Here is a 26,989-nt window from a genome sequence, read left to right on the forward strand (position 1 = left end):
GGGGCACCAATTGCAAACGTCCAGCGGCGCTCTTTCGGCTCCCCTATCTCATGTTTCCAACGGCAGCGGCAGCAGCGGTAATGGTGGCGGTGTTGGTGTTGGTGTTGGTGTCGGTGGTAGCGGCGGTGATAGCGGTGGTGGTAGCGGCGGTGGTAGTGTCGGTGGTAGTAGCGGCGGTAGAGTCGTAATAGTGGTAGCGGCGGTTGTAGTGGTAGTGGTAGAGATAGTGGTTGTTGTAGTTGTAGTGGTAGCGGTAGCGGTAGTGGTAGTGATGGTGACGGTGACGGTGACGGTGGCGGTGGCGGCGGCGACGGCGGCGACGGCGACAGCGGCGGTAACGGCGGCAGCGGCGGCGGCAACTGCGACTGCGGCGATCCCGTGCAGCAGCAGCAGCACTGGAGCGAGGAGTCAGTTCTCAGTGCCGACTGTCAGTGTTGGATGGTATTGACTCGGTTCGGGTCCCGATAATCCCGTGATTCGACATCCGACCGTCCAAGCGGAAGGATCCACTGCCGATCGATCGAGCTTAGCGTGCGCGCGCCCTGGCGCCATGTGCGACTACAGGCAACTCGACACCGCCAATATTGTGAGGAATTTCGACAACGAGGAGGTGAAGCAACTGCTCAAGAGCATCGGACCCGTCCGAAGAAAGCTTGTGCTTAAAAAGGTGTCCGTTTACCACTAATCGCCATCCTTGTTACATTTTCTTAGCTTCTTCCCCGTTGCTAAAACGATATAGCGGACAGCGCAGCCAAGTCTCGGCTCTTCTTTGCTCCCCCGCTCCTATTCATTTATCAACACATGAACAAATAATGTTATCGCAATAAACAATGTCTGTATAGAATTGTGACGTATTTGTAACAATGGCTATTCTTTAGGGGATTTTATCGAACACTCTGGTCGATGCCCTGTTACTATTACTTTCATTATAAGATGATCGAACGATTTCAGCCAAGTACACGAATTTCATCGAGGTTGTGGCTTTTTCACATATAAGCAGCCTCATCTCCTCGACGAACCATCAAACCATCATTATCATTACGATGATTTCATATAATAATAATGATGATGCCCATTATTATTTATAAACGTTTATTCTCCAACCGTTGATCGAAGATCAAAATACATTTTTCAATTAAGATTTCCTTAAATATTTATTATACCTCGTAGAGTTAGGATAGCTGCTTTTTATTTTGTAATTTAAATTTTTAATCGTATGTGAAATATCATCAAAATGTATTAAAAATTTTCTAGTTTACGAATCGAAATCAACATTATTTTACTCTAGCATTTCAGATTTCATATATATATATATTATATATATATATATATATATATATATCTCAGCCATATATATTCCGTGATGTATTCAGTGATACGCGATAAGGATAATAATTTTATTTGTAATTCTGGGATATATTTTTGATGATTTTTGAGTGATTTGTAAGGAAAAAGAGTATCGCCCTTAATAAGAGAATGAAAATGAAAATGTTTTATCTGCTTATTTAAAGGCTTTTAATACTTAAATCACTAAATAACATTTAAGCAGTCCACTTATCAACCAAACATTATGAACGAAGACTCATGATTTGATTTTACTCAGACTTTGTATTTTACATATACAGAATAAAAATTAATTATATAATTGAATTTAAGATTACGGTAGCGATGTTTTTATCGAATTGCATTCATAAATTTTTTAATAAAATACATGAAATGTATTTTAACAAATTTTCATTAAAACTTGTATCGACATCATATTCAGGATTAAAAACTGAAAATTAATTTTGAATTATAATGAAAGAAAAATTCCAAAATACCTCGTTTTATTGTTGAAAAGTATAACAAAAAATGTAAAAGCGTTGAAAATTTCCTGCTTATCAATTATTTGTTAAATAACAAAGTTATTTAATTTTATTTTAAAAGTACGTATCAATCGATGTAACGTAAGACTTGTTAATTACTTATTTTTCATTAGGCTTTTTGAATTTTTGAAAAATGTGTAATTAAACATTACATATTATTCGTAGAATTGTACGTTATAGAGTACAATTCACTCGTATATAAATTTCATTACTAACATTACAAATATTAATGATAACGCATAATTATAAATTTTATTATATATTTCGATAAAATTTACATTATTTTTATTAACTTTGTCGAAATTATATGAATTAATTATAATTATTTATTAATGGCATAAGAACGATTTATCTTTCAATTTTTTTTTTACAGGAATAGTGGAGTTTTTTTTTTTCTAGGAATAGTGGAGTTGTTTTAAGAGAGCATCGTAATATAATATTTTATTAATCAATTAATATCTTTCGTTGATATACATTGAGCTTGATGTTTAATGAAATGAAGCCTAAACAAAAATTCAACGAACAACAAAACAAAACTCTTTATCGTAAACATAATAAATTCCTTGTTATTTAAGGGAATAATAAATATATCGAAAAATATCTTTAAATTATTGTAAATATTATCGCTTTCTAACAACTCCATGTAAACTTTCAACATTTGATGTAGGATTGCAAATTAACTTAATTAAATTTTCCATCAAATAATTTTCACTTGTACAATTAATGTAAGTGACACAAAATTCTACATGTCGTTAAAAATTTATTTTAAAAGCTGTTTTTAAAAATAAAATGTTGTTGGGTATTGAGTATTACATACATATGCTCATAGCATGGGTCCTTTATGTAGAAGTAGCTTGCTATAAAGATTTAAGTAAAATTTCTACCTGCATCATTGTGGCCCATATGCGAATATTTATTTTACTCAATTTCAAATCCTTTCGAACAATTGTGATAACCATAAGGAGAGATCTTGACAGGTATTCTTTTCTTCAACATATTGGTTTTATAGTAGGTTTACGTGTTAAGTGGCGGATGCTCCAGGATTATTACACATAATCTTTATTATTTTATGATTGGATTAAATGTTTATTATTATATTGTACCTTTCTGGGGTTACTTTATATACCCAATAATATAAAATCGAGAAAGAGAGAGCGAGAATGGCAGAGAGAAAGCGTGCGAATATGTGTAAGTCTGGTCGTCAGCTATAACAAAGTTGTTGGCTACTAAAATTCTTAGTCTTGCCAGCATTACAATGGATTAAATATTTATGGAAAAATCAGCTCATAATAATATGGTGAAATACGTATTGTTAAAATAAAAAATAGAATTATGGTGTGTAGCTTTAGTTTGAAAGCGAAGGAATAAAACCTAGTCCAATCAGATCAACATTTTACATATTTGTATTTTTTACCTTTATTTTTTATTGTGAAAATATTAAGTAACATCAATAACAGCCAAAATGTAATCTAAGACTAAACATATATGCATTATATCAATAGACTGTCTATATTAAATTAATACTTTGATGATTGGAATGATATGACATGCAACGTTAGTTTTTCAGCTGTAATTTGCGGATTAAATCATAATAATTTAAAAAGTATATTTATGCGAGTGTATGTACTTTTTTTATATATTCGTTCTTGCGGATGCTCACACGAACGATATCATGCTAAAAATTCAAGAATTATGAAGATTAAACAATAAAAAAAAGAAAGATAACATTTTTGCAGCATTATGTATTCATATTGTGTATTTAACTATAATTGCTTATGAAAGAATTGAACCTATGTAGTGAAAACTAAAATACGCAGTCGTCATTACAAAAGTTACTACAAGTAGATTTTCAATTAATAAAAGTTGACATAACCTGTCGATTAATCATTAATTAATCAAATCGAAATTCATTAGTTTTGTTGCCTATCGAGTAAAGCACTAATCATTATTAAAAAAAAAAAAACTTATTAAGAAAGTACTGAACAAAGTTTGCGAACAAAAGATCTTTTAAATATATATATATATATATATATATATATATATATATACACATATACATATACATTTAGTTGATTATACAGGAAGTGATTTACACGTTTTAGTTGATTATACAGGAAGTGATTTACACGTTATAAGTTTAAAGTAGAATATTTCACCACCATGCTGAACGCAATAATGTCATTGAAATAGTGACTATTTGATTGTTTTTATTAGTTTCTTTTTTACACTTAGCCTTGCTAGGGTTTAAATACTTGATTCGTGCTGATCATTTATGAAGGTAACAAAAATAGATTTAATGAGAAAATCGCGTGCGGTAACTAATGTTATTTATTGTTGCCGTGTGAAGCTTTATGAGTCTGATTCAAGAAAATTAGAGAATATTCTGAATAAATCAAAATTCTTTTATATTATGTGTATTTCGTTACTTCACATTATGTTTTTATTTTTTTGTCTTTCAAAACCATATTATGTTATTACAATTAACTTTCCGTATGAAAAATTTTACTTCCGTAACAAAATGTCTTTTTTCTTTAAATTGTAATAAATACAAATTATTAAAGGATTTAAATAAAATGAAATATTAACCATTAGGAAATGTGTAAACCTTTTTAACGACAATATTCAGTATAAATCATATGACTATATGATTACGGATGAGAATATTTTTTTTAAAAAAAGACAATTTATAAACATTATAAAATATACTTTGAATGTGCATTATTTTAAAAGGAAACAATAATATGATTATACAATTTTTTAATAACAATGCAACTTCATAGATTGTTATCAATTCAATATGCTTCAACAGAACTTTAAAATGTCATAAATCCAACGATCTAAAAAGTTCGTAAAAAAATGTTACTGCCAAACGTTATCCAACTGCTTTTAAAGACTTCATATCTAAGCATTTATGCATAAGGATTTGATAATATAAAAAGATTAATAAAAGCGCGCACCCCCCCCCCCCCGGCCCCCCCTGGGAAACACCATTTCTTCTCGGAAAGATGAAGGGAGCAATTGCCCCTTCTCGAAAAATAAGGGGAGAAGTTTTTGCTTCTCAGAAAATAGACATTTTATTAGCGTGAGAAAGTAGATTGTTTCCTTATGAAACTCAGAGCTGACATCTTGTTACTAATTCCAGTTTTGCAAATAAATATTACATAAATAGATATTTAAATTTTTTTAATAATTAATAGCAATATATAATAGTGTAGAAGCGTATAATGTGAACACGGAAATTGAATAAAATCTTCGATAATTGAATAATTTTGGGCAAATTTTCTTAAGCTGTAAATTCTAGAAATACCATTTAATCAATATGTAATTATCTTACACGGGTGTTAATATTTTTGTGCAAATTTGCTTCCTACACTTGCGTTTTATTGTCAGTTAAATCTCTAATTCAAAATAATATTTATTTTAATTTCTTTTTTAAATTTTAATAATAATATTTTAATATTTCAATTAGTTTAAATTTATATCATCACGTTTTGTGCAAGTCAAAAGCAAAAAAAAAAAAATCCGCCCAGATATTTGGGAAAATTTACGTTTAATTGTCATTTCATTTAAGAAATAAAGGTTTAAATTATTGAGATAATGAAATATACTAATTATGTTACAGATTAAAAAATATTTAAGAAATATTGGACTTGGTAAGGAGAATGTAAGAAAAGGAATTATCCAGATAATGACAAGACCACAAATCGTAATTGCGAAGACACAAACGTAAGTTAGATCTCTTAAATAGTTTTTTTTTTTTTATAAATTTCTGATATATTTGTCGCTACATAAAGAAAATCACACACGTACAGAGGCGCGCGCACGCGCGCACACACACACACACACACACACGTATATCATAATAAATTTGTATTATACAATAGACGGTTAAAATATTTATGACATGGGTAACAAGTGTTGTATGTTTGTTTCACAGACAAAAAGAATTATTGATTAAGGCATTAATTAATTAAACTTCTTGCCTTTTCTTAGTAGATCTTAAAATAGATACAAAAAATATAGAAAGTACAGAAGATGATTGTGTGATATGTATGGTGAAAGAGTTCTAAAATTACAATCCTGGCATTTCTTTTATTACTGTTATATGTTCTTATTAATTCACTTATGCAATGAATCTCTCACTTTTTTACACACTACTCTTTATAAATGCAATAAATCTAAAAAAAAACTGTCTGCCGGTCGGTTTTTACGATCCAGTAGAACTAATTACTCGTTAGCTAGCAAAAAATATATTGTACAAATCTTTTTTGAATTAGTAAAGCAAAAATATTTTTAATTTACTAAATAAATTATATTGTATCTGCCTAATTTAAATTACCTTTTCGTTTTTATAAATAATTTATATTGTACCAATTGTAAAATATGGATAACTTAATTTCTAGATGAAAAGATTGAAAATTTAAATACAAAAACATTTTGTTATTAAATCAAATATAGATTTTAGTAAATACTTCATTTATACTAACTATCTAAATTAAGTATTTTAGCTGAAAGATGAAGAATCTTTGTAGTGAAAAATTACTGTTTGTATCAAAAAATGGAAACATCTGCTAGTTGTATAAAATTTTTGAAATTTCAGTTAATTCAATACTCGACATAATCATCAATAGTTTCTAGACACTTAATACGTACATTTAGTTTTTAAGACAAACATTAACATACATTTATAAAATTCAATATTTGATAAATATTTTGAAATTTTGCAATTGTAAAGAATATTTATTATTATTAAAATTCTACCATAATTTTATCACTCTTACAAGCATTTTTTTATTTTAAGATAATTTATTATTTCATTTATTATCAAATCAGCATAATAATATAAAAAAATCAATTTAAATTATTAAATGAATTAATAAGTCATGATTCTAAATTGTAAATATATTTGCTTTAATTATTTTTTAATTGAATGTTTCTATTAATAAATAATTATTGGAGAGTTTCGTTAAAAAAAAAAAAAAAAAAAAAACTTCAGTATACAATGGACAGTAGCGCTATTTTTTGCCGATTTGACAAATGAAATATACTTTAAAGAAAACTGAAACAGGAAACTGAAATTAGAAGTCACAACTGTTTGTTAGAAAAAATATGACGAGCATGTTTATTCAAAGAAATGATGAACAATTTTATTATTTAGTAAAATAATAAAAGATATTTTACCTTTATATCTACAAGATAATATGAGATATTAATTCTTTTTTCTAATTTATAAACATAATTATATATAAACATGAATATAAAAATGCATAATTTTTATTGTTATTTGATTTTTACATAAAAAAAAAATAAAAAGAGCTTATTTAAATTTTATTAAAAACTATTTTTAAAGCCTACATAATTATTAACTGCAATTAAATTAACTACTGTTAAAAATAATTATTCCACATTGAAAACTTAATTAGGTAAATTAATAATACTAAAAACATTAATAAGATAGAAAGTTGTAAAATATACAAAAATAATTTTATTTATTAAATTAAAAAAAGAATAGCAATATTAATAAAAAAAAGTTTGTGTAAAATTCAATAGTAATGTTTTAATCACTAATTATGAAATATCTAGACCGTAATGACAATAGAGCAATAAATTTAAAAATTAAAATGAATGTAAATAAAAACGAAAAAAAAAAAAACGGTTAAATTAACATTATGAATTAAAAGAAACAAAACATACCTTTGTGATTATGTAACGATACGATCTTTCATAATCTAAGGCATTGTTAGACAAGGAGTGCAAATAATAATGGCCGTTTGTTCGAAAGATCAAGGGTACTATAACATTTTTTCAGCATTGAAATGAAAGTAAATAGCTTAAACTTTTATACACAATGATACCTTTGTACTAAATATAGGATTTCATAAACATTTCTTCAAAAATTTGACTCACATTATGCCGTATCTTATATTACATATATAATATTCCTGAAAACTATCTCAAGTTAAGAAAAAAAATTAATAACAGATAGGAATCAAATTTTTTGAAAATATGAAGATGATGCAGTCATTTATATTGCAAATCATTCGACTAATATTTATTCTTTAATCTCGAATGGTTCAATGGTGCAATATAAGACTATCTTTTGACTGTGCTTCCTTTCTCTTGGTAGTCCACGAATATTATGTTAAACAATACTGGACAGAGACCTTCCCAAACGATTGTTCATCCTTCTTTTCTTTAGGTGCTTTTCACCTCGTTCTAGCCTACTATGATCGCCGGTTGGATGAACTCGGCTGATGGATGCATTGTTACTGATGCCATATAGTGATGACTTCTGGAAACTTTTTACTTCGTTTAGCAAACATACACATGGACGCGCACGGACATTCATATATAAACATATATATATATATATATATATATATATATATATATGTATATATAACTTTCTACGTACAATATTTAATAGCGAATATATGTTTAAGCATGCACAAGCACTTGGGTGAGATTAGTATAATGTTAATAAGAGTAGAAATAAGTTTGAGATTATTTTTATGTGGTTCTAAGGCTTATTTGATATTCTTAGAAAACATAAAGGGACGGATTAATTTAGGATATAATGCTTTACTGTAATAATTACTACTGTCTTTTTATTTTATGTATTTTTTTTTCTTGTTACTCTGTTCAAAAAATTTTGAATAAGTTGACGACGTTACACGTTCTCACATTGACGCTATTTATAATACATTAATTACGTGGATAAAACACGAACGTTTTAAAAATTTAAAGTACTTTGAATGAAAATAGTAAAAATTTATGTAAATTAAAAATACTTTTAGAATTGGTACTTTTAATAAAAACTATAGACTCAGTGATTTGTAACTTTATGATGAATTTATCTATTAAAATATGAAATACTTAAAATGTTAATTATTATTATTTCACAATATCATTACAATTAAAAAAATAATAATATTTTATTGTACTTTTAAAATCTCAGATAAAATACTTTTGAAAATTTAGAAAGCTTCATCCTTCTACGTGTTGCACTCATTTTCATTTAGCTTCAGTAAAAATTATAACTTTCTGAAATTTCTCTTTCTCTCTCTCTCTCTCTCTCTCTCTCTCTCTCTCACTCTCTTGTCCCCTTTTACAGTCGCTAACTCTCGAAATATTCAGATATTCATAAAGAGTGAGATGGGTGATTATAATGTGTTAAATTTTAAATTATGTAGGCGATGCTTTCATTTGCTTATCTTCGTCTGCACCTTTAGTTGACATTTCCGTAATAACGCATTTTAAACATACAGAAAAAAAGAATAATGCATATAGATAATTTTTGCAGCAAACAAAAGCAAAATTTATCCTCGTACTTTAACATGTAAGTCTTGATAACAAACGCCCAACTCGTCTGAAAATAAGCATGAAAGTTATAAAATATTGTAGGTCTTGTTATATGTCCAGTACATACACACACACACACACACACACACACACACACACACACACTTATATATATATATATGTGTGTGTGTGTGTGTGCGCGCGCGTGTGTGTCTGTGTGTCTGTGTGTACTAAATGTAGGATAAATTAAGTTTATCTTTCACAAAAGATATTATGGAATTATAAAAAAAAGCAACTAATTAATTACCAATTTGTCATAATCTATCAAATGTAATATGGTTCATTATTTTTATCCAATCTGAACTTAGCAGGGGCTCGAAAAAATTACAATAGCGTGACCCACACTCTTATATGAATCCTATATTTTGTGATAATTTTTTCAATTAATAAATAGTATTTATTAAATATTTAATTAATTAGTAAAGCATATAAATAATTTTAGTGATTGGTTAATAATCAATTTCAGTTTAAATTACGTAATCGTTAGTATTTAAGCTATTATTTGACATTGTTCGCGCACGTGTCTATTTTTTAATAAAATATTGTTGTTACATTTTATAATATTTCCTAAGTATTATGTGTTGGAAATAGTTTATATATGTATGAAGGCGAATAAATACTAATATTCGTATTAAATGAGTATATTTAATTACATAATTACATATGTATGAACGCATAATTCGAAGATTTCTTTCTTTTTTTCTTTTTTTTTTTTAAATAACTTTCTTACTTGAATTTGTTTTTATTTTCTATTGTATTTTCATTGATTCTGTGTTCAAGCGTAAATTCGTGCGTTCGTATTCCAATGCAATATTTCTATTATTTTTTTTTATTCGAAATGCGTGATGCTCATAAAAATAAAATTTATTATAAATATATATTATTTTTGTATAAACTCAGAAGATTTTGTATATAAATATTATGTATGTATAAAATAAGGTATAAAATCTAAAAACTTAAATCAAATCAAAATGTAATTAAATAATTTATTACAATAATTAATGGCATATTTTTCCCTAATATAGGTAAAAATTATTTATTTTATAGTTAAATGAAAATGAAATCTCTTTACATTTCCTTTATTTTCTATTAATATTGAGTTTTAATTTTTACGCATGGAATTTTTGAAATTTTTCTCTTACAATAACTTAAATTCAAATAAAAACTTACAAAATTGATCGTAAGAAAAAATTGCAAAAAGAAAAATAATTTTACAATGCAAAGAAAAATCTCGTAATAATAAATAAGTTAAAATCAAATGATTCAAATGATTTACGAAAAATATTAAGTTTTATGTCTATTATATAGAACTATGATATTGTTTAAATACAAGTATTAATTATTTATAATAAAAAAAAAATCTTTCCCCTTTTGTTTATTAAAATAATTGGAGTTTTATACATTTAGTACGTAGATTAATTTAAAATTTACATTAAAAATCGATAAATTTCTCTTACAAATACAGTAATTATTAAATTATTTGTTTTCTCGATTATGAATTACATATGAATAACAATGTTCATGAAGAAACAAACACATTTATGTGAAATATAGAACAATATGTAAAAGAAATTTGGACAAGTCAGTTGAAAATGAGAAAATCATGTAATATTTTATTAATTAAAATTTCAAAATATTAATTTAACGTGTAAATAGGTTGCGATAAATTTGAAAACGATAGTTGGACTTCATTATATATAGTATAAGTATGAACTAAATTTTCTAACAATTGAGAACGGTTAATTTAATGTATTATATATAATACTTTTTATAAAATAGTCTCTTTAGTTTTAAGAACTTTATTAATAAAGTGTGACTTAGTGACTCACCAAAATTTATAGAATTGTAGGAACGTTAAGCAATTGGATGATAAAGAGTAAAATGATGAAGAACGATAGAAAGCAAATGGAATTCAAGGCCTTTTAAAAGAGCAAATTCTTCAACCATAGTCGTATAATTTTTCGTTACATACACATTGTTAAAAATAAAAACAAATAAATAAATAAATAAATAAAATAGACTATATAAGACTAAAAATTAAATTTCATTGCGTAGCTTATCACTTACGTTTATTCTTTCTATTTGTTCTATTTAGTTAATTAATACCTTTAAAGCATGTATATTTGAATTAAATTAAAATAGAAAATCGCAGCCGAGTGTATGATTTGCTGGCGATGATAAACTGCTTTGCACCCGATCACTGTGAATGCGACATTGAATTATTACGAAGTTATGAGATTTTACGCATTATCAACCAGTTGTCTTCGCCTGTCACTAGGAAACGTGCGTGATTTAATTTATAGTGAATAGTGAGCATTCTGAAAATCGTTTGTTTTCTAAATCATTGTTGTTGCCGATTTTCCCAGATTTTCGTCCACATGTAAACACAAAAGATTATGACCTTTGTCATTCGGCTTATCAACGATAAATTATTGCAAATTTCTTTCTCAGGATTCCTGATGGTTTCTGACAGGCTAGAGTATTCTTATTGTATCTCGTTGTGAATTGAAAGCAAGTGATGCGAATTAATGCATAGATATGTGATGTATGGCAGTGCCGTTATGTCTTTAGCGCTTCGTACAAGCGCGAGCTAAAAAAAGTTGATGTATTTTTTACAAGAATTAAATAATTAATTGTCTTTCGGAGATTTGCATTCGTTGTGAAATGTTGTAGCCTGGCAGACAAGAATGCGTATAATTTGAGATTAACGTCATGCCAATGGCAACATAACTAACTATGCAATTACAAAGGCTTTAAGCAGTTACATTTAGTCAATCGTTATTTTCTGTATTAGTTAGTAATGGCCGTGTGTCGACGTGTCAAATCAAATTTTATAAATAATATTAAGTAAGTAATAGGGAGGAAAGTGCGTTTTAGTAAAATTATAGAACAATACAAATTTATAGTTATATCATTTTCCTTAAAGTATTGCGCATACTCAAATCTGCGTACAATCATTCATGCACTATTAATTAATTATTCTTACGATTCATTTGTTTCAAATTTTTCTTTTCTCTTTAATAATTAAAACAAAAACTTATAAAGTAGTCGACATTCATTTCATGTTACACCACGTTCCCTTCTCTCTGATATTTATTTTTTCATAATAATACCAGTAAACATAGATGGAATAGCTTTTTTTTTCTCTTTTTGTTTTTTTTTTTTTGTTTTTGTTTGTTTTTGTTTAGTTTTGTTTTGCTCTAAATATAAAATACAGTCATAATACACATGCATTATTTACACCTAAATGAGAAGTAACAATTTAAATTGGTAAGTAATGACGTTTGAGGCACAAGGAGTACACATAATGTTAGGCACTGTGCTATATATTTCTAATCTGATAATGAATCGTATTTTTTGTGCGCGCTAGTGTGCCCGATTCTGTATGGCGCGCGCGTCTGTGTGTGTGAAAAAGGTTCCCTCAAACATCACATACGCGTCTCAGTCGAATTGATTAAAAACAAACAATAATATCGTATTTCGCACGTAGCCCTAAATTTTTCAATTTTCATTAAACAATTTTCAAGTGACACTCGAGTGTTATGTTATCTGAAAGCCTTTTGTTTTTTTTTTGTTTTTCGTTTTTTTTTCTTCAATCAATTCCTTTAATCAAGTACATTAGGAAAATTCAATTTCGTTTTGCTTTTTGAATTTATTGCTTATTCATTGTAGCAAGTTCGTGTTTCATAACAATTACATATTACACGAAAAGCTAATATTAACGGTAACTCTCATTTTTTATCGCAACCGCCCATATTTATCTTTGAATGAAAGCTTCTTTTGATTTTCATCGGGGATACATTATATCAGCATCTTCCAATATAATAATTATCGTTTGTTTTTAATTGCTGTCTAATACAGCGAATTTATTATTACGAATATACCGTTGATAAAAATAAGGACGACGAATTTTTTTAGAGAAATTAAATCCTTGCGTCTGTAATGAAGTTAAAATGTTTAAAATCAGGCATTTAAGCCTATAACGAAGTTGTCAGAAAAATAAAAAAATTATTGTACATAATCTTAATTTGAATAAATTTAAATTTACTAAAGAGAGCGCAAAACCTCGAAAGTCTTTTAATACGACAAAGCAACCTGATAAAAATAGTAAAATAATGTAAAAAAAAGTTTTCTTTACATTCGTTACAAAATACAATCGAAATTCACTTCAATCAAATTCAATGTAATTTTACCAAATATACGTCGTTAACCGCAGATATCTCTTGCATACTCTGCGAATAACCGATTCACTAGCATTAACAAACAACACACGCTCGATTATGCTGTTAACATACACGCTAATCGGTACATACATACACGAGCCTATTGGCATCCTTCACATTTATCGTTGATCGTATTTGGTCGAAAAAAACGCGCCAACGGTATCGAAAGATTTCAATAAAAATGCAACACAGTGTCATCGAAACGTTCGGTTCAAAAACGGAATAAGCGCGAGTATCGTCGTCGTCGTCGTCGTCGTCGTCGTCGTCGTCGTCGTCGTCGTCGTCGTCGTCGTCGTCGTCGTCGTCGTCGTCGTCGTCGTCGTCGTCGTCGTCGTCGTCGTCGTCGTCGTCGTCGTCGTCGTCGTCGTCGTCGTCGTCGTCGTCGTCGTCGTCGTCGTCGTCGTCGTCGTCGTCGTCGTCGTCGTCGTCGTCGTCGTCGTCGTCGTCGTCGTCGTCGTCGTCGTCGTCGTCGTCGTCGTCGTCGTCGTCGTCGTCGTCGTCGTCGTCGTCGTCGTCGTCGTCGTCGTCGTCGTCGTCGTCGTCGTCGTCGTCGTCGTCGTCGTCGTCGTCGTCGTCGTCGTCGTCGTCGTCGTCGTCGTCGTCGTCGTCGTCGTCGTCGTCGTCGTCGTCGTCGTCGTCGTCGTCGTCGTCGTCGTCGTCGTCGTCGTCGTCGTCGTCGTCGTCGTCGTCGTCGTCGTCGTCGTCGTCGTCGTCGTCGTCGTCGTCGTCGTCGTCGTCGTCGTCGTCGTCGTCGTCGTCGTCGTCGTCGTCGTCGTCGTCGTCGTCGTCGTCGTCGTCGTCGTCGTCGTCGTCATCGTCATTCGTCATTCGTCATTCGTCATTCGTCATTCGTCATCCTTGGCGTCATCATCGTCATCATCAATCGTCACGCAACGACCATTTACTCTCAAGCTTATTCTCAAACGAATAATAAAATATGATAAAATTACAGTATCGTATTTTATTTGTAACCCTTTGAGAGAAGCACTCGACATCGAACTTGCTTATCTAATCTTGCCATCGAACATCCTCTCGTCTCTCGTCTTCCTTGAACGTTCCTCGAATACGCAAGCCGCTGGACTTCCCTATCGTTCTGCCTCCCCTTCGCTTCCCCTCACGGGGCTTTTCCTCCCCTCTTTGTTTATGCGCCGTCGGCGAAACAAGGAGAAAGCGCTGGCGGCTGTTGAGCAGCTGCTCCGCAACAAGTATCGTCGAGTGTGCGAGGGAAGAGCTTCTTCGACTCTGCGTCAGGGGTTGGCGGCAAGAGGGGCCGCGGGAGAGCGAGTGTGCGTGCATAGGAGCGAGTGGGCGAACGAGCGAGAGAGAGAGAGAGAGAGAGAGAGAGAGAGCGAAAGAGCGGGGGAGGGACGGTGCGAGGGAGAGGGAGGATTCGTAGCAGAAGGGGCGAAGAACTAAAGCCAGAGGCGCGGAACAGAGAGCAAAGAGCAGATAGCGGATGCACGTTGCGCGCGATCAAAGCTCCGGGCAGTATAAAGGGGCCTCTCGGCCTCCCAGGACTCTTGGGTCCCACGCGTATAGTTAGTTTTACATCATTGTAATCGTCGTCGTCGTCGTCGTCGTCGTCGTCGTCGTCGTCGTCGTCGTCGTCGTCGTCGTCGTCGTCGTCGTCGTTATTAGCTTCAATAGCGGCAACGGGAAGACGTAACGTCGCACCGACGACGACTCTTGGTCAATCGTAAATAAGCGAGCCTCGGACCGCCGCTTCTCCTCTATGACGACCTCGGGCACGTCAAATTCGCGGTCATGAGCGACCTCGCGTATCCTGAGCGGCCCCTTAACGACCACGGATACAGACTCGAGCCCCTCGAGATCACGCGGCACGAGTTCCTCCCGAGGCTGTTGCGCGAGCGTCCCCACCCGTGGGATCCGCGCCGCGATTCCGCTCTCCGGCACTCGCTGGCGCTCGAACGCGAGCTCGCGAAACGTCCGCTTCACAAGCTACCCTCGGCCTACGTAGATTATAGCCGGCCACCGCGATCCCTGACCTTTTCGCTCTGTCTCAATAACCGGCCCGTAAATCTCCCTAGTGCCCGTGATCCTCGACGCGCTCGCGCCCTAAAGCGCTATGGCCACCCGGCCACGGATCTCTACGAGGACAACGAGACCGCGGCGTCCCAAGACGACGATGGAACCCATCCCGTGCTCGTAATCGACGCGAGCGAGTGGCCGCGACTCAAGCGCTTCTCCGTCGAGCTTTGGCCTCACGAGCGCAACGTCGCCCGGGCCACTCGTAACGAGTCGTTCAAGGGTTTCGCCGCGGTCGACGACAACCGCTGCATCAGAGGCAGTCGTCCCTACGTCGAGTGCACGAGCGAGCGCCGCAAGGACGATAATGAAGCGGCCGGCTTCAGCGAAGGCGCGCTCCTCGGCTATCGTCCTGTCGACCTTACCGATAGCGCTGACACGGCGATCGACGAAAAGGAGGAAAGGATTAGCCACGCGGAAGTGCCTGCACAACCAATGATGAACTCGAGATACTTGAGCGAGATTACGATACTCGACCAACAAGACGACAACAACGACACAGAGGATGACAATAAACAGAATAACGACGAACAGGACGATAATAAAGTCGATGTAGACGCAGACGAGAACGACGAAGATAACAAAGGCGATGATGACGATGTAAATGAGGACGACGATGACGACGACGAAGACGACGACGAAGAAGACGACGACGACGACGACGACGACGACGACGACGACGACGACGACGACGACGACGACGACGACGACGACGACGACGACGACGACGACGACGACGACGACGACGACGACGACGACGACGACGACGACGACGACGACGACGACGACGACGACGACGACGACGACGACGACGACGACGACGACGACGACGACGACGACGACGACGACGACGACGACGACGACGACGACGACGACGACGACGACGACGACGACGACGACGACGACGACGACGACGACGACGACGACGACGACGACGACGACGACGACGACGACGACGACGACGACGACGACGACGACGACGACGACGACGACGACGACGACGACGACGACGACGACGACGACGACGACGACGACGACGACGACGACGACGACGACGACGACGACGACGACGACGACGACGACGACGACGACGACGACGACGACGACGACGACGACGACGACGACGACGACGACGACGACGACGACGACGACGACGACGACGACGACGACGACGACGACGACGACGACGACGACGACGACGACGACGACGACCACAATCCTTTTCCAATGATTTCATTGAATCACGCGAGATGCGATCGACGACAACCGCATTTGGTACTCGACATCATGGACAACGTGGAAATCAACTTTGATCGGTTAACACCGCAACCTCGTCCTACAGCCGCGAAGCCCAAGGACAGTCCCGATATTTTGATTGTCCGCGCCGCAGTGACGGAGGAGACGAACTTCACGGGAATGAGTAATGACGACGACGCGCATGGCCAGTTGGCGGGATTGCCGCTTCCGGTGGCTCGTCTCGTAGCCGACGATGACGCAGTTCGAAGGCCTGACGACGATAAAAAGGGTCGGAGGACAATCGAGAGGAGGAGGAAACAAATATGGGAACGTCCTAGAAAGAGTCGCGCGGCGATCGAGATTAAGTGGCAACGGAAGCTATCGAAAAATCGTCGAATTATTAAATGTCGGGAGAGGGAAACGTCAGCGAGTATCGGCACTCGCGACGACGATTATCACACATTTTGGCTTTTGATGCAGCACATTAAGTGCACGAATATTACGTGGTCGTGCATGAACTACTTCTTTAACAATTATCAAAAGTTGCCCATTTGGCAATTATTCCAAGTCGATTGTCGCATCCTCAGGAACGATGCATTATTATCGCAGAGGTACTATTATAACCTGAGTTTTGATTTTTTCTTTTCTTTTCTTTTCTTCTCTTTTCTTTCCTTTATATATATATATATATATATATATCTATTTTTTCAACTCCTCCCCGATCCCTAGCAAATTAAGAGAACGGTCGTGTGTTCATTTTCTCGACTTTAATCAACATTGCATCTAAGGTAACGATTGCATCATCGTTAAACTTGTCGTTTCTATTATTGTCGAATGCACCAAATTTAGAATTTAATTTAAAAGCTTCAATAATGAATAATATTAAAACTAGTAATGCTGCCAATGCCTATAGTATAACAATAAGAGTAAGAACAAGAGGGCATGAACTAATGAATAATATGTACTCGCCGTTTCAAATGCATTCGGTATAATGGATGTCATTTAGAGTAATTCGTCATTGCTAATAACTACTTAACTTCAATTAAATGGTTTGTCCATGAGGTTTGACTTGGTTCAATAAACATTTTATTTACATAAGAGGGAATTGAACTATTAAGGACGTGAAATGATTGATAAAAAGAAGAACAAAGAACATGTATCGATAAAAATTTAATTAAATCATAATTTTAAATGTTAAAAAGATTTTTCTATTTTCAAAAATATCGGTATTTATTAAGAAAGTTTTATATTGCCCATGAGCTTATTAATTGTTTTACATTAATTTAAAATTACATATTGCAAATGTAGTAATTAGTAATTAATAATTGGCACGATATTATTGAAAATTTTTCTACATCCTTAATTTCGTATTTTTTATAATAAATTTTAATTATAAAAAATATATAAAAATTTTTAATAAATAAATACATTATTTCATCGTTTTTTTTTTTTTTTTTTATCAATTAATTTTTTCTTCTTTATTTCATTTGTGATCATAGTTATTATAACTAATGTTGTTTTCAAGATTTCGTAATCAATTAGTTTAACTAGCAAAAAATTATATTTCATATAATTGTTAGTTTTTATATAATATGAAAAATATTGCGCAATAAGCAACAAGATATTAATCTATCAAAAGTTTTTACCATTATTGTCAATTTAATATTAATTATTGTTTTAATAATAGCCAATATAATCTATATGTACAATAGCTATGATATAGGCCACGATGAAATGAAAGAATTTTATATACAATTTTCTCTTGTATTAATTGTATTTTGTCAAGTTTATGAAAGGTAATTTCAAACTTCTACAAATACATTATAGATAAGATTATAGATATAAACGTATTTTTCTTACAGTCTTAATAATTTAGTCATATTAAATTATTTTTTTCTATTAATAAAATTTTGATTAAATAACAATTTTATTCAAATTTGTATGAAAAATAAATTATCAATATTGTAGAAAATCCCAAATTGTCAATTAAGCCCTCATTTAGTAAATAATATATTTATGTATTCGCTACAGTAATTAAAACATTAATAAGTATTTTCTTTTTATTTTATCTAGATACAATCCGAGATATGAAAAGGAAAATCATGTTATTGAAAATGGAACAGAAGCAGAAGGCTGTGATTTTGATCAAATACTTAGTACAAAATCTTCGCATTCCAATAGTAACGATGATGAAAGAATAACTCTACACGAGGAATACCCTTTAAATGAACCCTATAATATAGAAAGTGCAATTGTATTCAACAATTTTTTATCTAAACCTGTGATAGAAAATGCAGCTAAAAGTACGATACAGAACTTACAGTTAGATTTAGTTGCACCCGATAGTACAGAAGAAATTCCAAGTATTAAACAAAACCTCTTATGTTCTACAATATCAAATAGTAATCATAACGAACTTAGTAATAATATTTTTAACAATCAAAAAATTAAGAAACGTAATTCCTTATCAGAAGCTACTACTCCTCAGCCATATAAGTGTGCAAAAAGATTTCGATCTAAGTCAAGTGATTTATCAACAAATAAAAAAGATTCCAAAAGCATTTTATCAATAAAACTAACATTAATAAGAGATAAGTCAAATCAGAAAAATTGGATCAATTTAGAAAATATAAAAACAATTGCAGGGACAGACAAAAATATAGGCAATGTACGAAGAAATGAATGTTCAAATGTAATTGAAGAAAATGAAATTACCCCCTTACAAAATATGTGTGTTTTGCCTACCGAAATTGTCAGTGAAGAAGTGCCTGAATTAGAAAGATATAACTTTGAAAATAGGTCTATTGTAAGAAACATTAATAATTTTAACAATTGTTTATCTCCATACTTGAGAAATTTTGTGAAAAAAAGGAGTTCAAGTTTAAGAGATGTCATAAATATGGACAGTGACTGCGATAGTTTGTGTAAACGCCGTAAATTTTCAGACTACTCTACTATTGATATGCAAAAAAACAATATAAATAATTGCATAGATCTCGTTAAATCATCTTTAGAAAATAATTTACACGTAAAAGAGTCCCTATTACAAAGTAAATTGTCCAATGATTATTCAAAGAAACTCTTACCAAAGATGGATCCATGTATTTTAAATCCATATAATTTCTTAAATAATAATGATAATAATAAAAATATTAGTGTAGACCAAAATGTTCATGCAAATATTACTTTAAGTCTATCTTCGCCATTGAAAAAAATTGTATCAGCTTCTTTGTTTGCTTCCAATCAGAATGAATTTTTAGACCTTAGTCAAGATAATTATCTAGCATCTGGAAGAAAATATATGGACTCAATGACTGAAGATTTTTCAGATCGTAATTCAGAAACAGGCTCAGATGTAGTAGTCCCTAAAATTATAGCAGATAAATCAACAGAATTTAATTATAATATTCAAGTTGATCATAATTGTAATATTGAAAAGGGTGTGAAAAAAAGAGATAAATCTCTTTGTCAAATTTCTAATAAATTGGATAATACAATTGATGAAGAGGTTAATTCAGTAGAAGGCCAAGAATATATCATAAATAAGAATTGTCAGCGTATAACATCTGATATATTACAAATAAAAACGATTTCAGAAACAACGAATGAAAGTAGCTCAACAGAAATATCATTAGAGAAAAAAATTGTTACAGCAAATCTTGAATTAAAATTATTAAAGGATGATCAATTGAATGTAGCTCCTGAAGAAAATCAGTTAATATTACAATTTCAAAAATTAGGTAAAAATATAAATGATACGGAATTTAAAAAATCTAAAGAAAATATTATAAATAATTCAACAATTAATGTCGAAGTAAATAGAAGAGAAGAAGTCATGACAGAAACAGATAATAATCATATCAAAGTTACATTACTAAAGGAATATATGAAACAAGTTAGATCAAATAATACTGATAAAGAATTGCATGATAACGATAGATCTAGTATAAACTTGAAATTGAACATGGGTAAGGAGTCGAATGGAGTTAATAAAATTACAGGTGAAACTGAAAACAAATTAAAATGTAACATAAATTCTTTGGAAAATAAGAACATGACAATTAATTTAAAAAAAATTGATGTACACGAAATGGAGAATAATACTTCTGTTATTGATATTGAAACAATAGGAATGGAAAAGAATCAAGATCGTAGTAATACAAATTCTCCAGATAGCCAAGAAATGTGTATAATTGATATTGTAGATTCTCCATTAAATAGAGATCAAGTTCTTCCAGATAGTACAGGATTAGATGAACATTTAGAAGGAGGGGATTTTGATTTTGCTACATCGATTAAAAAAATTAAACAGAATTCAGATTCTGACAACGAGTATGATGTGGATTCAGATTGTGATGTAGAAATAAATGACCAAGAAAGTATTGAATATTCCATAAATATGGAAAGCAGAGACGATAATGTTAACTTAATAAATAAAATGACAGTCGAAACTAATGCTCCCAAAACAGATGATGATTAAAGCTAAAAATTTACAAGAAACATTCAATTCAAGTAGTACTCATTGCTTAAAAAAATTACCTAATTTCTATAATGAATGTATAACAAAAGTAGTGAATAATAGAACGAAAATAGATGATATTACTAACATTGATATCTCTGGTCTTAATTTATATATTTCTGATGATATCGATGACATTGTCACTGTTATGGAACATATTAATTCCAATTTTAATTCTAAAAATGAAATTAACAAAGTTCAACATAAAAAAATGACGCATAACATTTCTAGTGATTTACATGATAAACAAATGAATAACTTGACAAATGTTGCTTTGATTGAAAAGGAGAAGAAATTCTTAAGTAACGAGCAACAAGTGGGAAACCCTGTTCAGCAATTGCAAACGAAACAATTAGAAAAAGAAAAATCAGAAGGTGTCCAAATAGAGGACATGATTTTATCATTATGCGAACAATATGATAAGAGACATATTTTAACGCAAACTGTCGAAGATAATTCAATATTGCTGGTAAATGAACTGGTGTCATCATCAAGCGAATCTTGCAAAAATCAAACTACGATAATTTCTCCATTCGATATGCCTTCTCGGTTGACTTCAAATAAAAATATGAAAAATGATTCACAAACGAATTTATCAACATTAAAAAATTGTAACAAACCTTCAACTAGTAAGTCATCTTCTAGTAAAAGTTCCAATTCTCAATTTACAATTCATAGTCAATCGAATGGAAAGAACAAGTATAAAGTATACAACGAGGATTCATTGAATAATAAAACAATAGTAAAATGTTCGAATAACTTCACTAGCAATTTAAATAATATCTCTAACAGTACCAATATTCTAGGGGATACACCAAAAGAAAATGTATTTAAAGAAGCCACAGCAACCAATCCATTAAATGCTAAAGTTTCAGTGATATATCCAAATACTAATTTACAAGCTACGTCAAATAAATCTTTAAATTCAGATAGCAATGAAAATTCGGAAATTGAGAATTGTATTCCAAGCAAAGACAGTTCTATAAAAGAATTGGAAAATCAAGTTTCTGTAATTAAAAATACCCAACCAATAGACAATATATCGTGTCCAATTATATTTGAGGTATCAATACCAAGTGCTCAAGAACAATCAGAGAATGATTACGATTTACTAAAAAATATAAATATAAATTTAGTAGATGAAATAGATGTAATAAGGGATACTAGTATGACTAATTCATCGAATTTTAATTCGCCAGAAAAAACCTTTAAATTACGCGATATAAACGAATTATTAGAAAAGCCAGAAAAATTATCAGGTCCAAAAAAAGTGACTTTAAAAAATAAAAATTCAACAGATAAACGTATTCCACCGCCGATATTATTATTATCTGATGCAGCTTCATCAAATACTCCATTTCTTCCAGAAATGATTGCTGATGTAGACGAGAACAATTTATCCACAACAAATTCTAGTGATAAGTTCAAAGCTTTAGCAAATTTAATCAATAATATTAGCCCAATGCCACATTATTCTCAACTACAAACAATTTGTTGCAATATAGAACAGCCGACTCTTCAAAATTCAAAATTTAACAACCTGTCGTCTAGTTCAGCGCCTGTTACAAAAAACAATTCGAATTCTAATATGCAATTATCTTATCAACAAGTAGTATATAATGCTCTTCCTGGTTGTTCGTATTCAGCATCGAAGCCCGGTATGTCTCAGGCACTTGAAAATCTTTCACAAAACAATTGCACTCTATTCAATAACAATTCACAATCGACGACTCCAGTACATCCGTCCGCTAATATGAATGGAAATAATCGTAAAGTTGTATTAGCTTCTTCAATATATTCTAATTTTTATGCACAAGATACTGTTTTTACTCTTGACTTGCCACCACTTCAAACATTGGCAATATTGATACCTTATATTGTAAATATGCAAGAATCTTCCGATAGTATTAATAAAAAAATAATCGAATATAAAAAAATGTTATTAAATAAGCTTGTCTACGAATTGAAGGCATTAGATAAAATAGTATTGCATAAGCGCAAGCAATATATAAATGCACTATTAAATTTTAATACATTAACAGAAAATACATGGAAATTTCAATTAATAATTATAACAATAATACAATGTGTTTTCTCCTTAACTAATCTTACGACAAAAGTAAATTATCATAAAGTAATACAAGCTATAGTTAATTCGATCAATCCAAAACCATCGAATCAACTTTTGTCAACATTAAATAGCATCCTAAAGCTTTATTATTATTTCAAGCAAAAAGGAATTAATTGTGGATATAGTGACAGAAGGCAACCCTTACTTTTGGAACTCGAAGAAATGAACAATAAATATCAACCAAATACCATTAATACAATGACCGATCATCAAAAAAGAGAATTTATAACACAAACAAAAATTTATCGTAAAATAAGCCAAATACATGCCCTTCAATTACAAGTACCAGCAGGTGATCACAATCTCCGTGACGATTATCAAAAAATCGACGAAATTGATTCTTCGTTGATAATACCTTTACAACAAAATATTACCAATAATTCAATCGAAATAATTAATAGGTATGAAATATATTGATTATAAATTTTGTTGTGTATAATAACGTTATAAAAGAGAAAACTTATATTTTAATTAATTCAACTGTTCTTATCAATATTAAATAAAAAGTAAGCTTATTTCAATAAGTTTTAATTTTATTGTGAACTAATTTTAAATTGTAACGATACTATCATCTCTAAAATAATTTTAAGTTTTAAGTGAATTATTTGTTATTTAAGAATTTTTTTTTTTTTTTTTTTTTCTTTGAAACATTTATTTAAATAATCTTCCATATTTCACAATTAAATTAGCTATTACAGTAATATATATTTAATAATCGCATGATATTAACTGTTGCATATAATACATGTAATTGTTATTGAAATATTTCAGTTTACAGAATTCATCTCTAAAGAATAAAACACAAGTATCGTCAATATCAAATAAGATGATCGAAGGACATCAAGATAAATCTAATAATTTCTTAATAAGCTCAAATCCCATATCATCGTTATCAAATGATGCAGCAAATACTTCAAATAAGAAAAGCAAAAACGAAGCCATTAATGAAACATTTCCAGGAGAAAAAGAGTACAATATTAATCATTTATGCTTAAAATGTAGAAAACTCAGTCAAATAGTATGTTCCAACTGTAAAATCGCTACATATTGTTCACGTGATTGTCAACAAAACCACTGGAAAGAAAAACATTATAAAATATGTAAAAAAATTTAAATCTTATTTAAATAAAACGTTAATTAATATAAATCTATGTATATATTTGCTTTTATATTTACTATAGCTTAAGCGTTATTATAAAGTCTTTGTGTCATAAATGAGCAATTACATTATGGTTACGGTATTCAATCGCTGATTTATTTAATAATATATAGTCAAGTATAATAAGCTTTATTTAAAAACATCTTTAAAATTATAATTATTACAGTACAATTAAATTACAATGTTATTAGTGTTATTATTTTATTCGGCATTAGCATTAAACTACATTGCTTCTATGAAATAATATTAGCTGTGTTCGATCTATTTAATCGTACACTTTCTCAAATAAAATAATTTTATTTTTTAACTATTTAATAAGGTACTTTACATTGTAATAGTGATACTATTTTCAAATTTATTCTGAACTTCATTCCTCGTCAGTTATGTATCCTGAAGGTAAAGCATTTGTGTGTGGGTTAAAGAAAAGACTACGCTCACCATCACCCCACGGAAATGGCTAAAATATGATGTAATTATGCAATGAGAATAATTTAAAAGAAACTTAAATAATTTTCATAAAATTGAAATCTTACGTATCTGATACGTCTTAAATGTTCATATGGGCGAAATTCTGGACGAGGATGCTTATCTAGACCAACCATTGCAAGATAAATCCCATCAAAGAATATCAACGATAATAGAACTTTAGTTGTTAATGATATTTTTTTGGAATCTGCATCTGAAAATATTAATTCGTTATGACAGACTTTCCATTATAGAAAAATTCAAATGACATTTTTCTTTCATTAATATTATTTCATATTTGTAAAATATATACGTTCGGGAATTTAAAAATTGCATTTTTATTTATATTATCTTAAATTTAAATATATTAATCAAATTAGTTTAATTATTCTATTGACAATGAGTAAATTAGTAAACCTTTTCCTTTATGTTAATAAAATAACATAAAAATTTTGTTTTAAATGCTTATTTAAAATAAAAGGAAATGAAGAATTATTATATATTGAATAAGAACATTGTTTTAATTAAACAACACATTTGTTCGATTAAAAAATTTTTCTTTTAACCGTATTTCCAAAAATCTATAAAATTAATTATAAATGTATTATAATCAATTATATTTATTATATTTATTACAATTAAAGAAATTGATAACAATTTATGGATAATATTGTTAAAATATTATTTTTAAAAAGTTTGCTGATTAAATAGTAAAAATTTTATGTAACCTATACTTTGTACTTAATCATAAATAAAAATAAAAACAAAATCAAATCATAAATAAAATTTCAAGTATAATCAGTAATAATTGTTGTTTTGAGCTTTCGAAAAAATCATCGAACACAATTATATAATAACTTAACAATATTAATACCTACAAAAGCGATTGCTCATAACCATCTAATAAATTATTACAATATTGTGAAATATATGTGAAAATGCATTTAATGCGTAGACTATTAATATTCTACATTTTTATTAATATTTTATGAAATATATCTGTATATTGAAAAGCTTTGATAAAATACTTTATTTTCATTTTCTTCATAAAAATTGATATTTACATTTTCACTCAATTATTAAAATTCTTTTAAAAATTACGAACATTATTTTTAAGTTGATTTACAAAATTATTTATTAGCTAAAAAACAGCAGCATCTTGTTATATTGTGCTTTTATGTATTATGATTTATTTATTTTTTTTTATGAAACTAGTAAAAGAATTTATTATATAATCATAATCACAGTATTAAATATCAATTTAGTATAAGAAATACAGTTCTTATTCTAGAAGAGAAACATTTTACAATAATTAACAAGTACACCACAAAATATAAAAACTTATTAAGAACATTTAAGAATTAATCTGATCAAAGATGATAAAAATAACAATTACTTTCAATTGCTTTCAACAATTCAACAATAAAAATAATTATGTAATTTATATATTTTATTTACCTCGTACGCATTCTGACAATTGTGATGAATTACATTTAGATAAATTTATTTGTCTAAAAAATTTGCTAAATAACTGTCTAGAAGCCATATTGACTTTTTATAATTTTTACGAAACAATAGCGAAAAGACGACTTAAATAATTTTTGTAGCAAGTTTCACCTTTGAATGTTTGAAAATAGTTATATCACTGAGTGAAATTTTTTTTACAACTTGTTAATAACAAAATATTTGAATAGCTACACATATAGCTTCAATTTTTAATTGAAAAATTCAATATTATTTTTAATGAAAAATTTTTTTAATTTACTTATTATTTACGAAAAATTGTTATGATCGCAATTGCGATGCTCGCGTGATTCAACTTTAAGGTTCCAACTCAATTCACGAATGTAGTTGATCAACTTGGTATTTGTTACTTAATGGTCTTTAAAACCTAACGAGGGAAGAGGTTTTAAATTTTCTTTTAATTCCAGTCGTGTTGATAACAGTATCAGTTGAGTAAGATTTATACAATTAATTTCCTAA

At 30.9% G+C, this 26,989-nt stretch overlaps 2 protein-coding genes across 2 annotated transcripts; both read left to right on the plus strand.

Annotated features, from left to right (window-relative positions):
- The first annotated feature begins 364 nt into the window (after positions 1-364).
- Positions 365-21,212, plus strand: LOC105359985 (probable serine/threonine-protein kinase clkA). Its single transcript, XM_011496755.1, has 4 exons — positions 365-667; positions 5,488-5,591; positions 18,806-20,064; positions 20,548-21,212. The coding sequence occupies exons 1-4, from the start codon at positions 551-553 to the stop codon at positions 21,210-21,212; spliced, it is 2,145 nt and encodes a 714-aa protein (XP_011495057.1). The 5' UTR covers positions 365-550.
- A 250-nt stretch (positions 21,213-21,462) lies between these two features.
- On the plus strand, positions 21,463-24,508 carry LOC105359986 (probable serine/threonine-protein kinase nek3). The gene is made up of 2 exons (XM_011496756.1): positions 21,463-23,783; positions 24,154-24,508. Exons 1-2 carry the CDS (start codon positions 21,463-21,465, stop codon positions 24,494-24,496), a joined length of 2,664 nt encoding a protein of 887 aa, XP_011495058.1. The 3' UTR covers positions 24,497-24,508.
- The last annotated feature ends 2,481 nt before the right edge of the window (positions 24,509-26,989 follow it).

Source organism: Ceratosolen solmsi, unplaced genomic scaffold, assembly GCF_000503995.2.
Source record: "Ceratosolen solmsi marchali unplaced genomic scaffold, CerSol_1.0 scaffold29, whole genome shotgun sequence".
Lineage (NCBI taxonomy): Eukaryota > Metazoa > Arthropoda > Insecta > Hymenoptera > Agaonidae > Ceratosolen > Ceratosolen solmsi.

Excerpts from the sequence above, each read along its gene's own strand:
- LOC105359985 (XM_011496755.1), top strand. The coding sequence starts at position 551 with ATGTGCGACTACAGGCAACTCGACACCGCCAATATTGTGAGGAATTTC. Across the intron at positions 668-5,487 it reads GAAAGCTTGTGCTTAAAAAG|ATTAAAAAATATTTAAGAAA; the intron begins GTGTCCGTTTAC and ends ATTATGTTACAG. Across the intron at positions 20,065-20,547 it reads GACTGAAGATTTTTCAGATC|TAAATAGAAGAGAAGAAGTC; the intron begins GTAATTCAGAAA and ends TTAATGTCGAAG.
- LOC105359986 (XM_011496756.1), top strand. The coding sequence starts at position 21,463 with ATGACGCATAACATTTCTAGTGATTTACATGATAAACAAATGAATAAC. Across the intron at positions 23,784-24,153 it reads TCAATCGAAATAATTAATAG|TTTACAGAATTCATCTCTAA; the intron begins GTATGAAATATA and ends GAAATATTTCAG.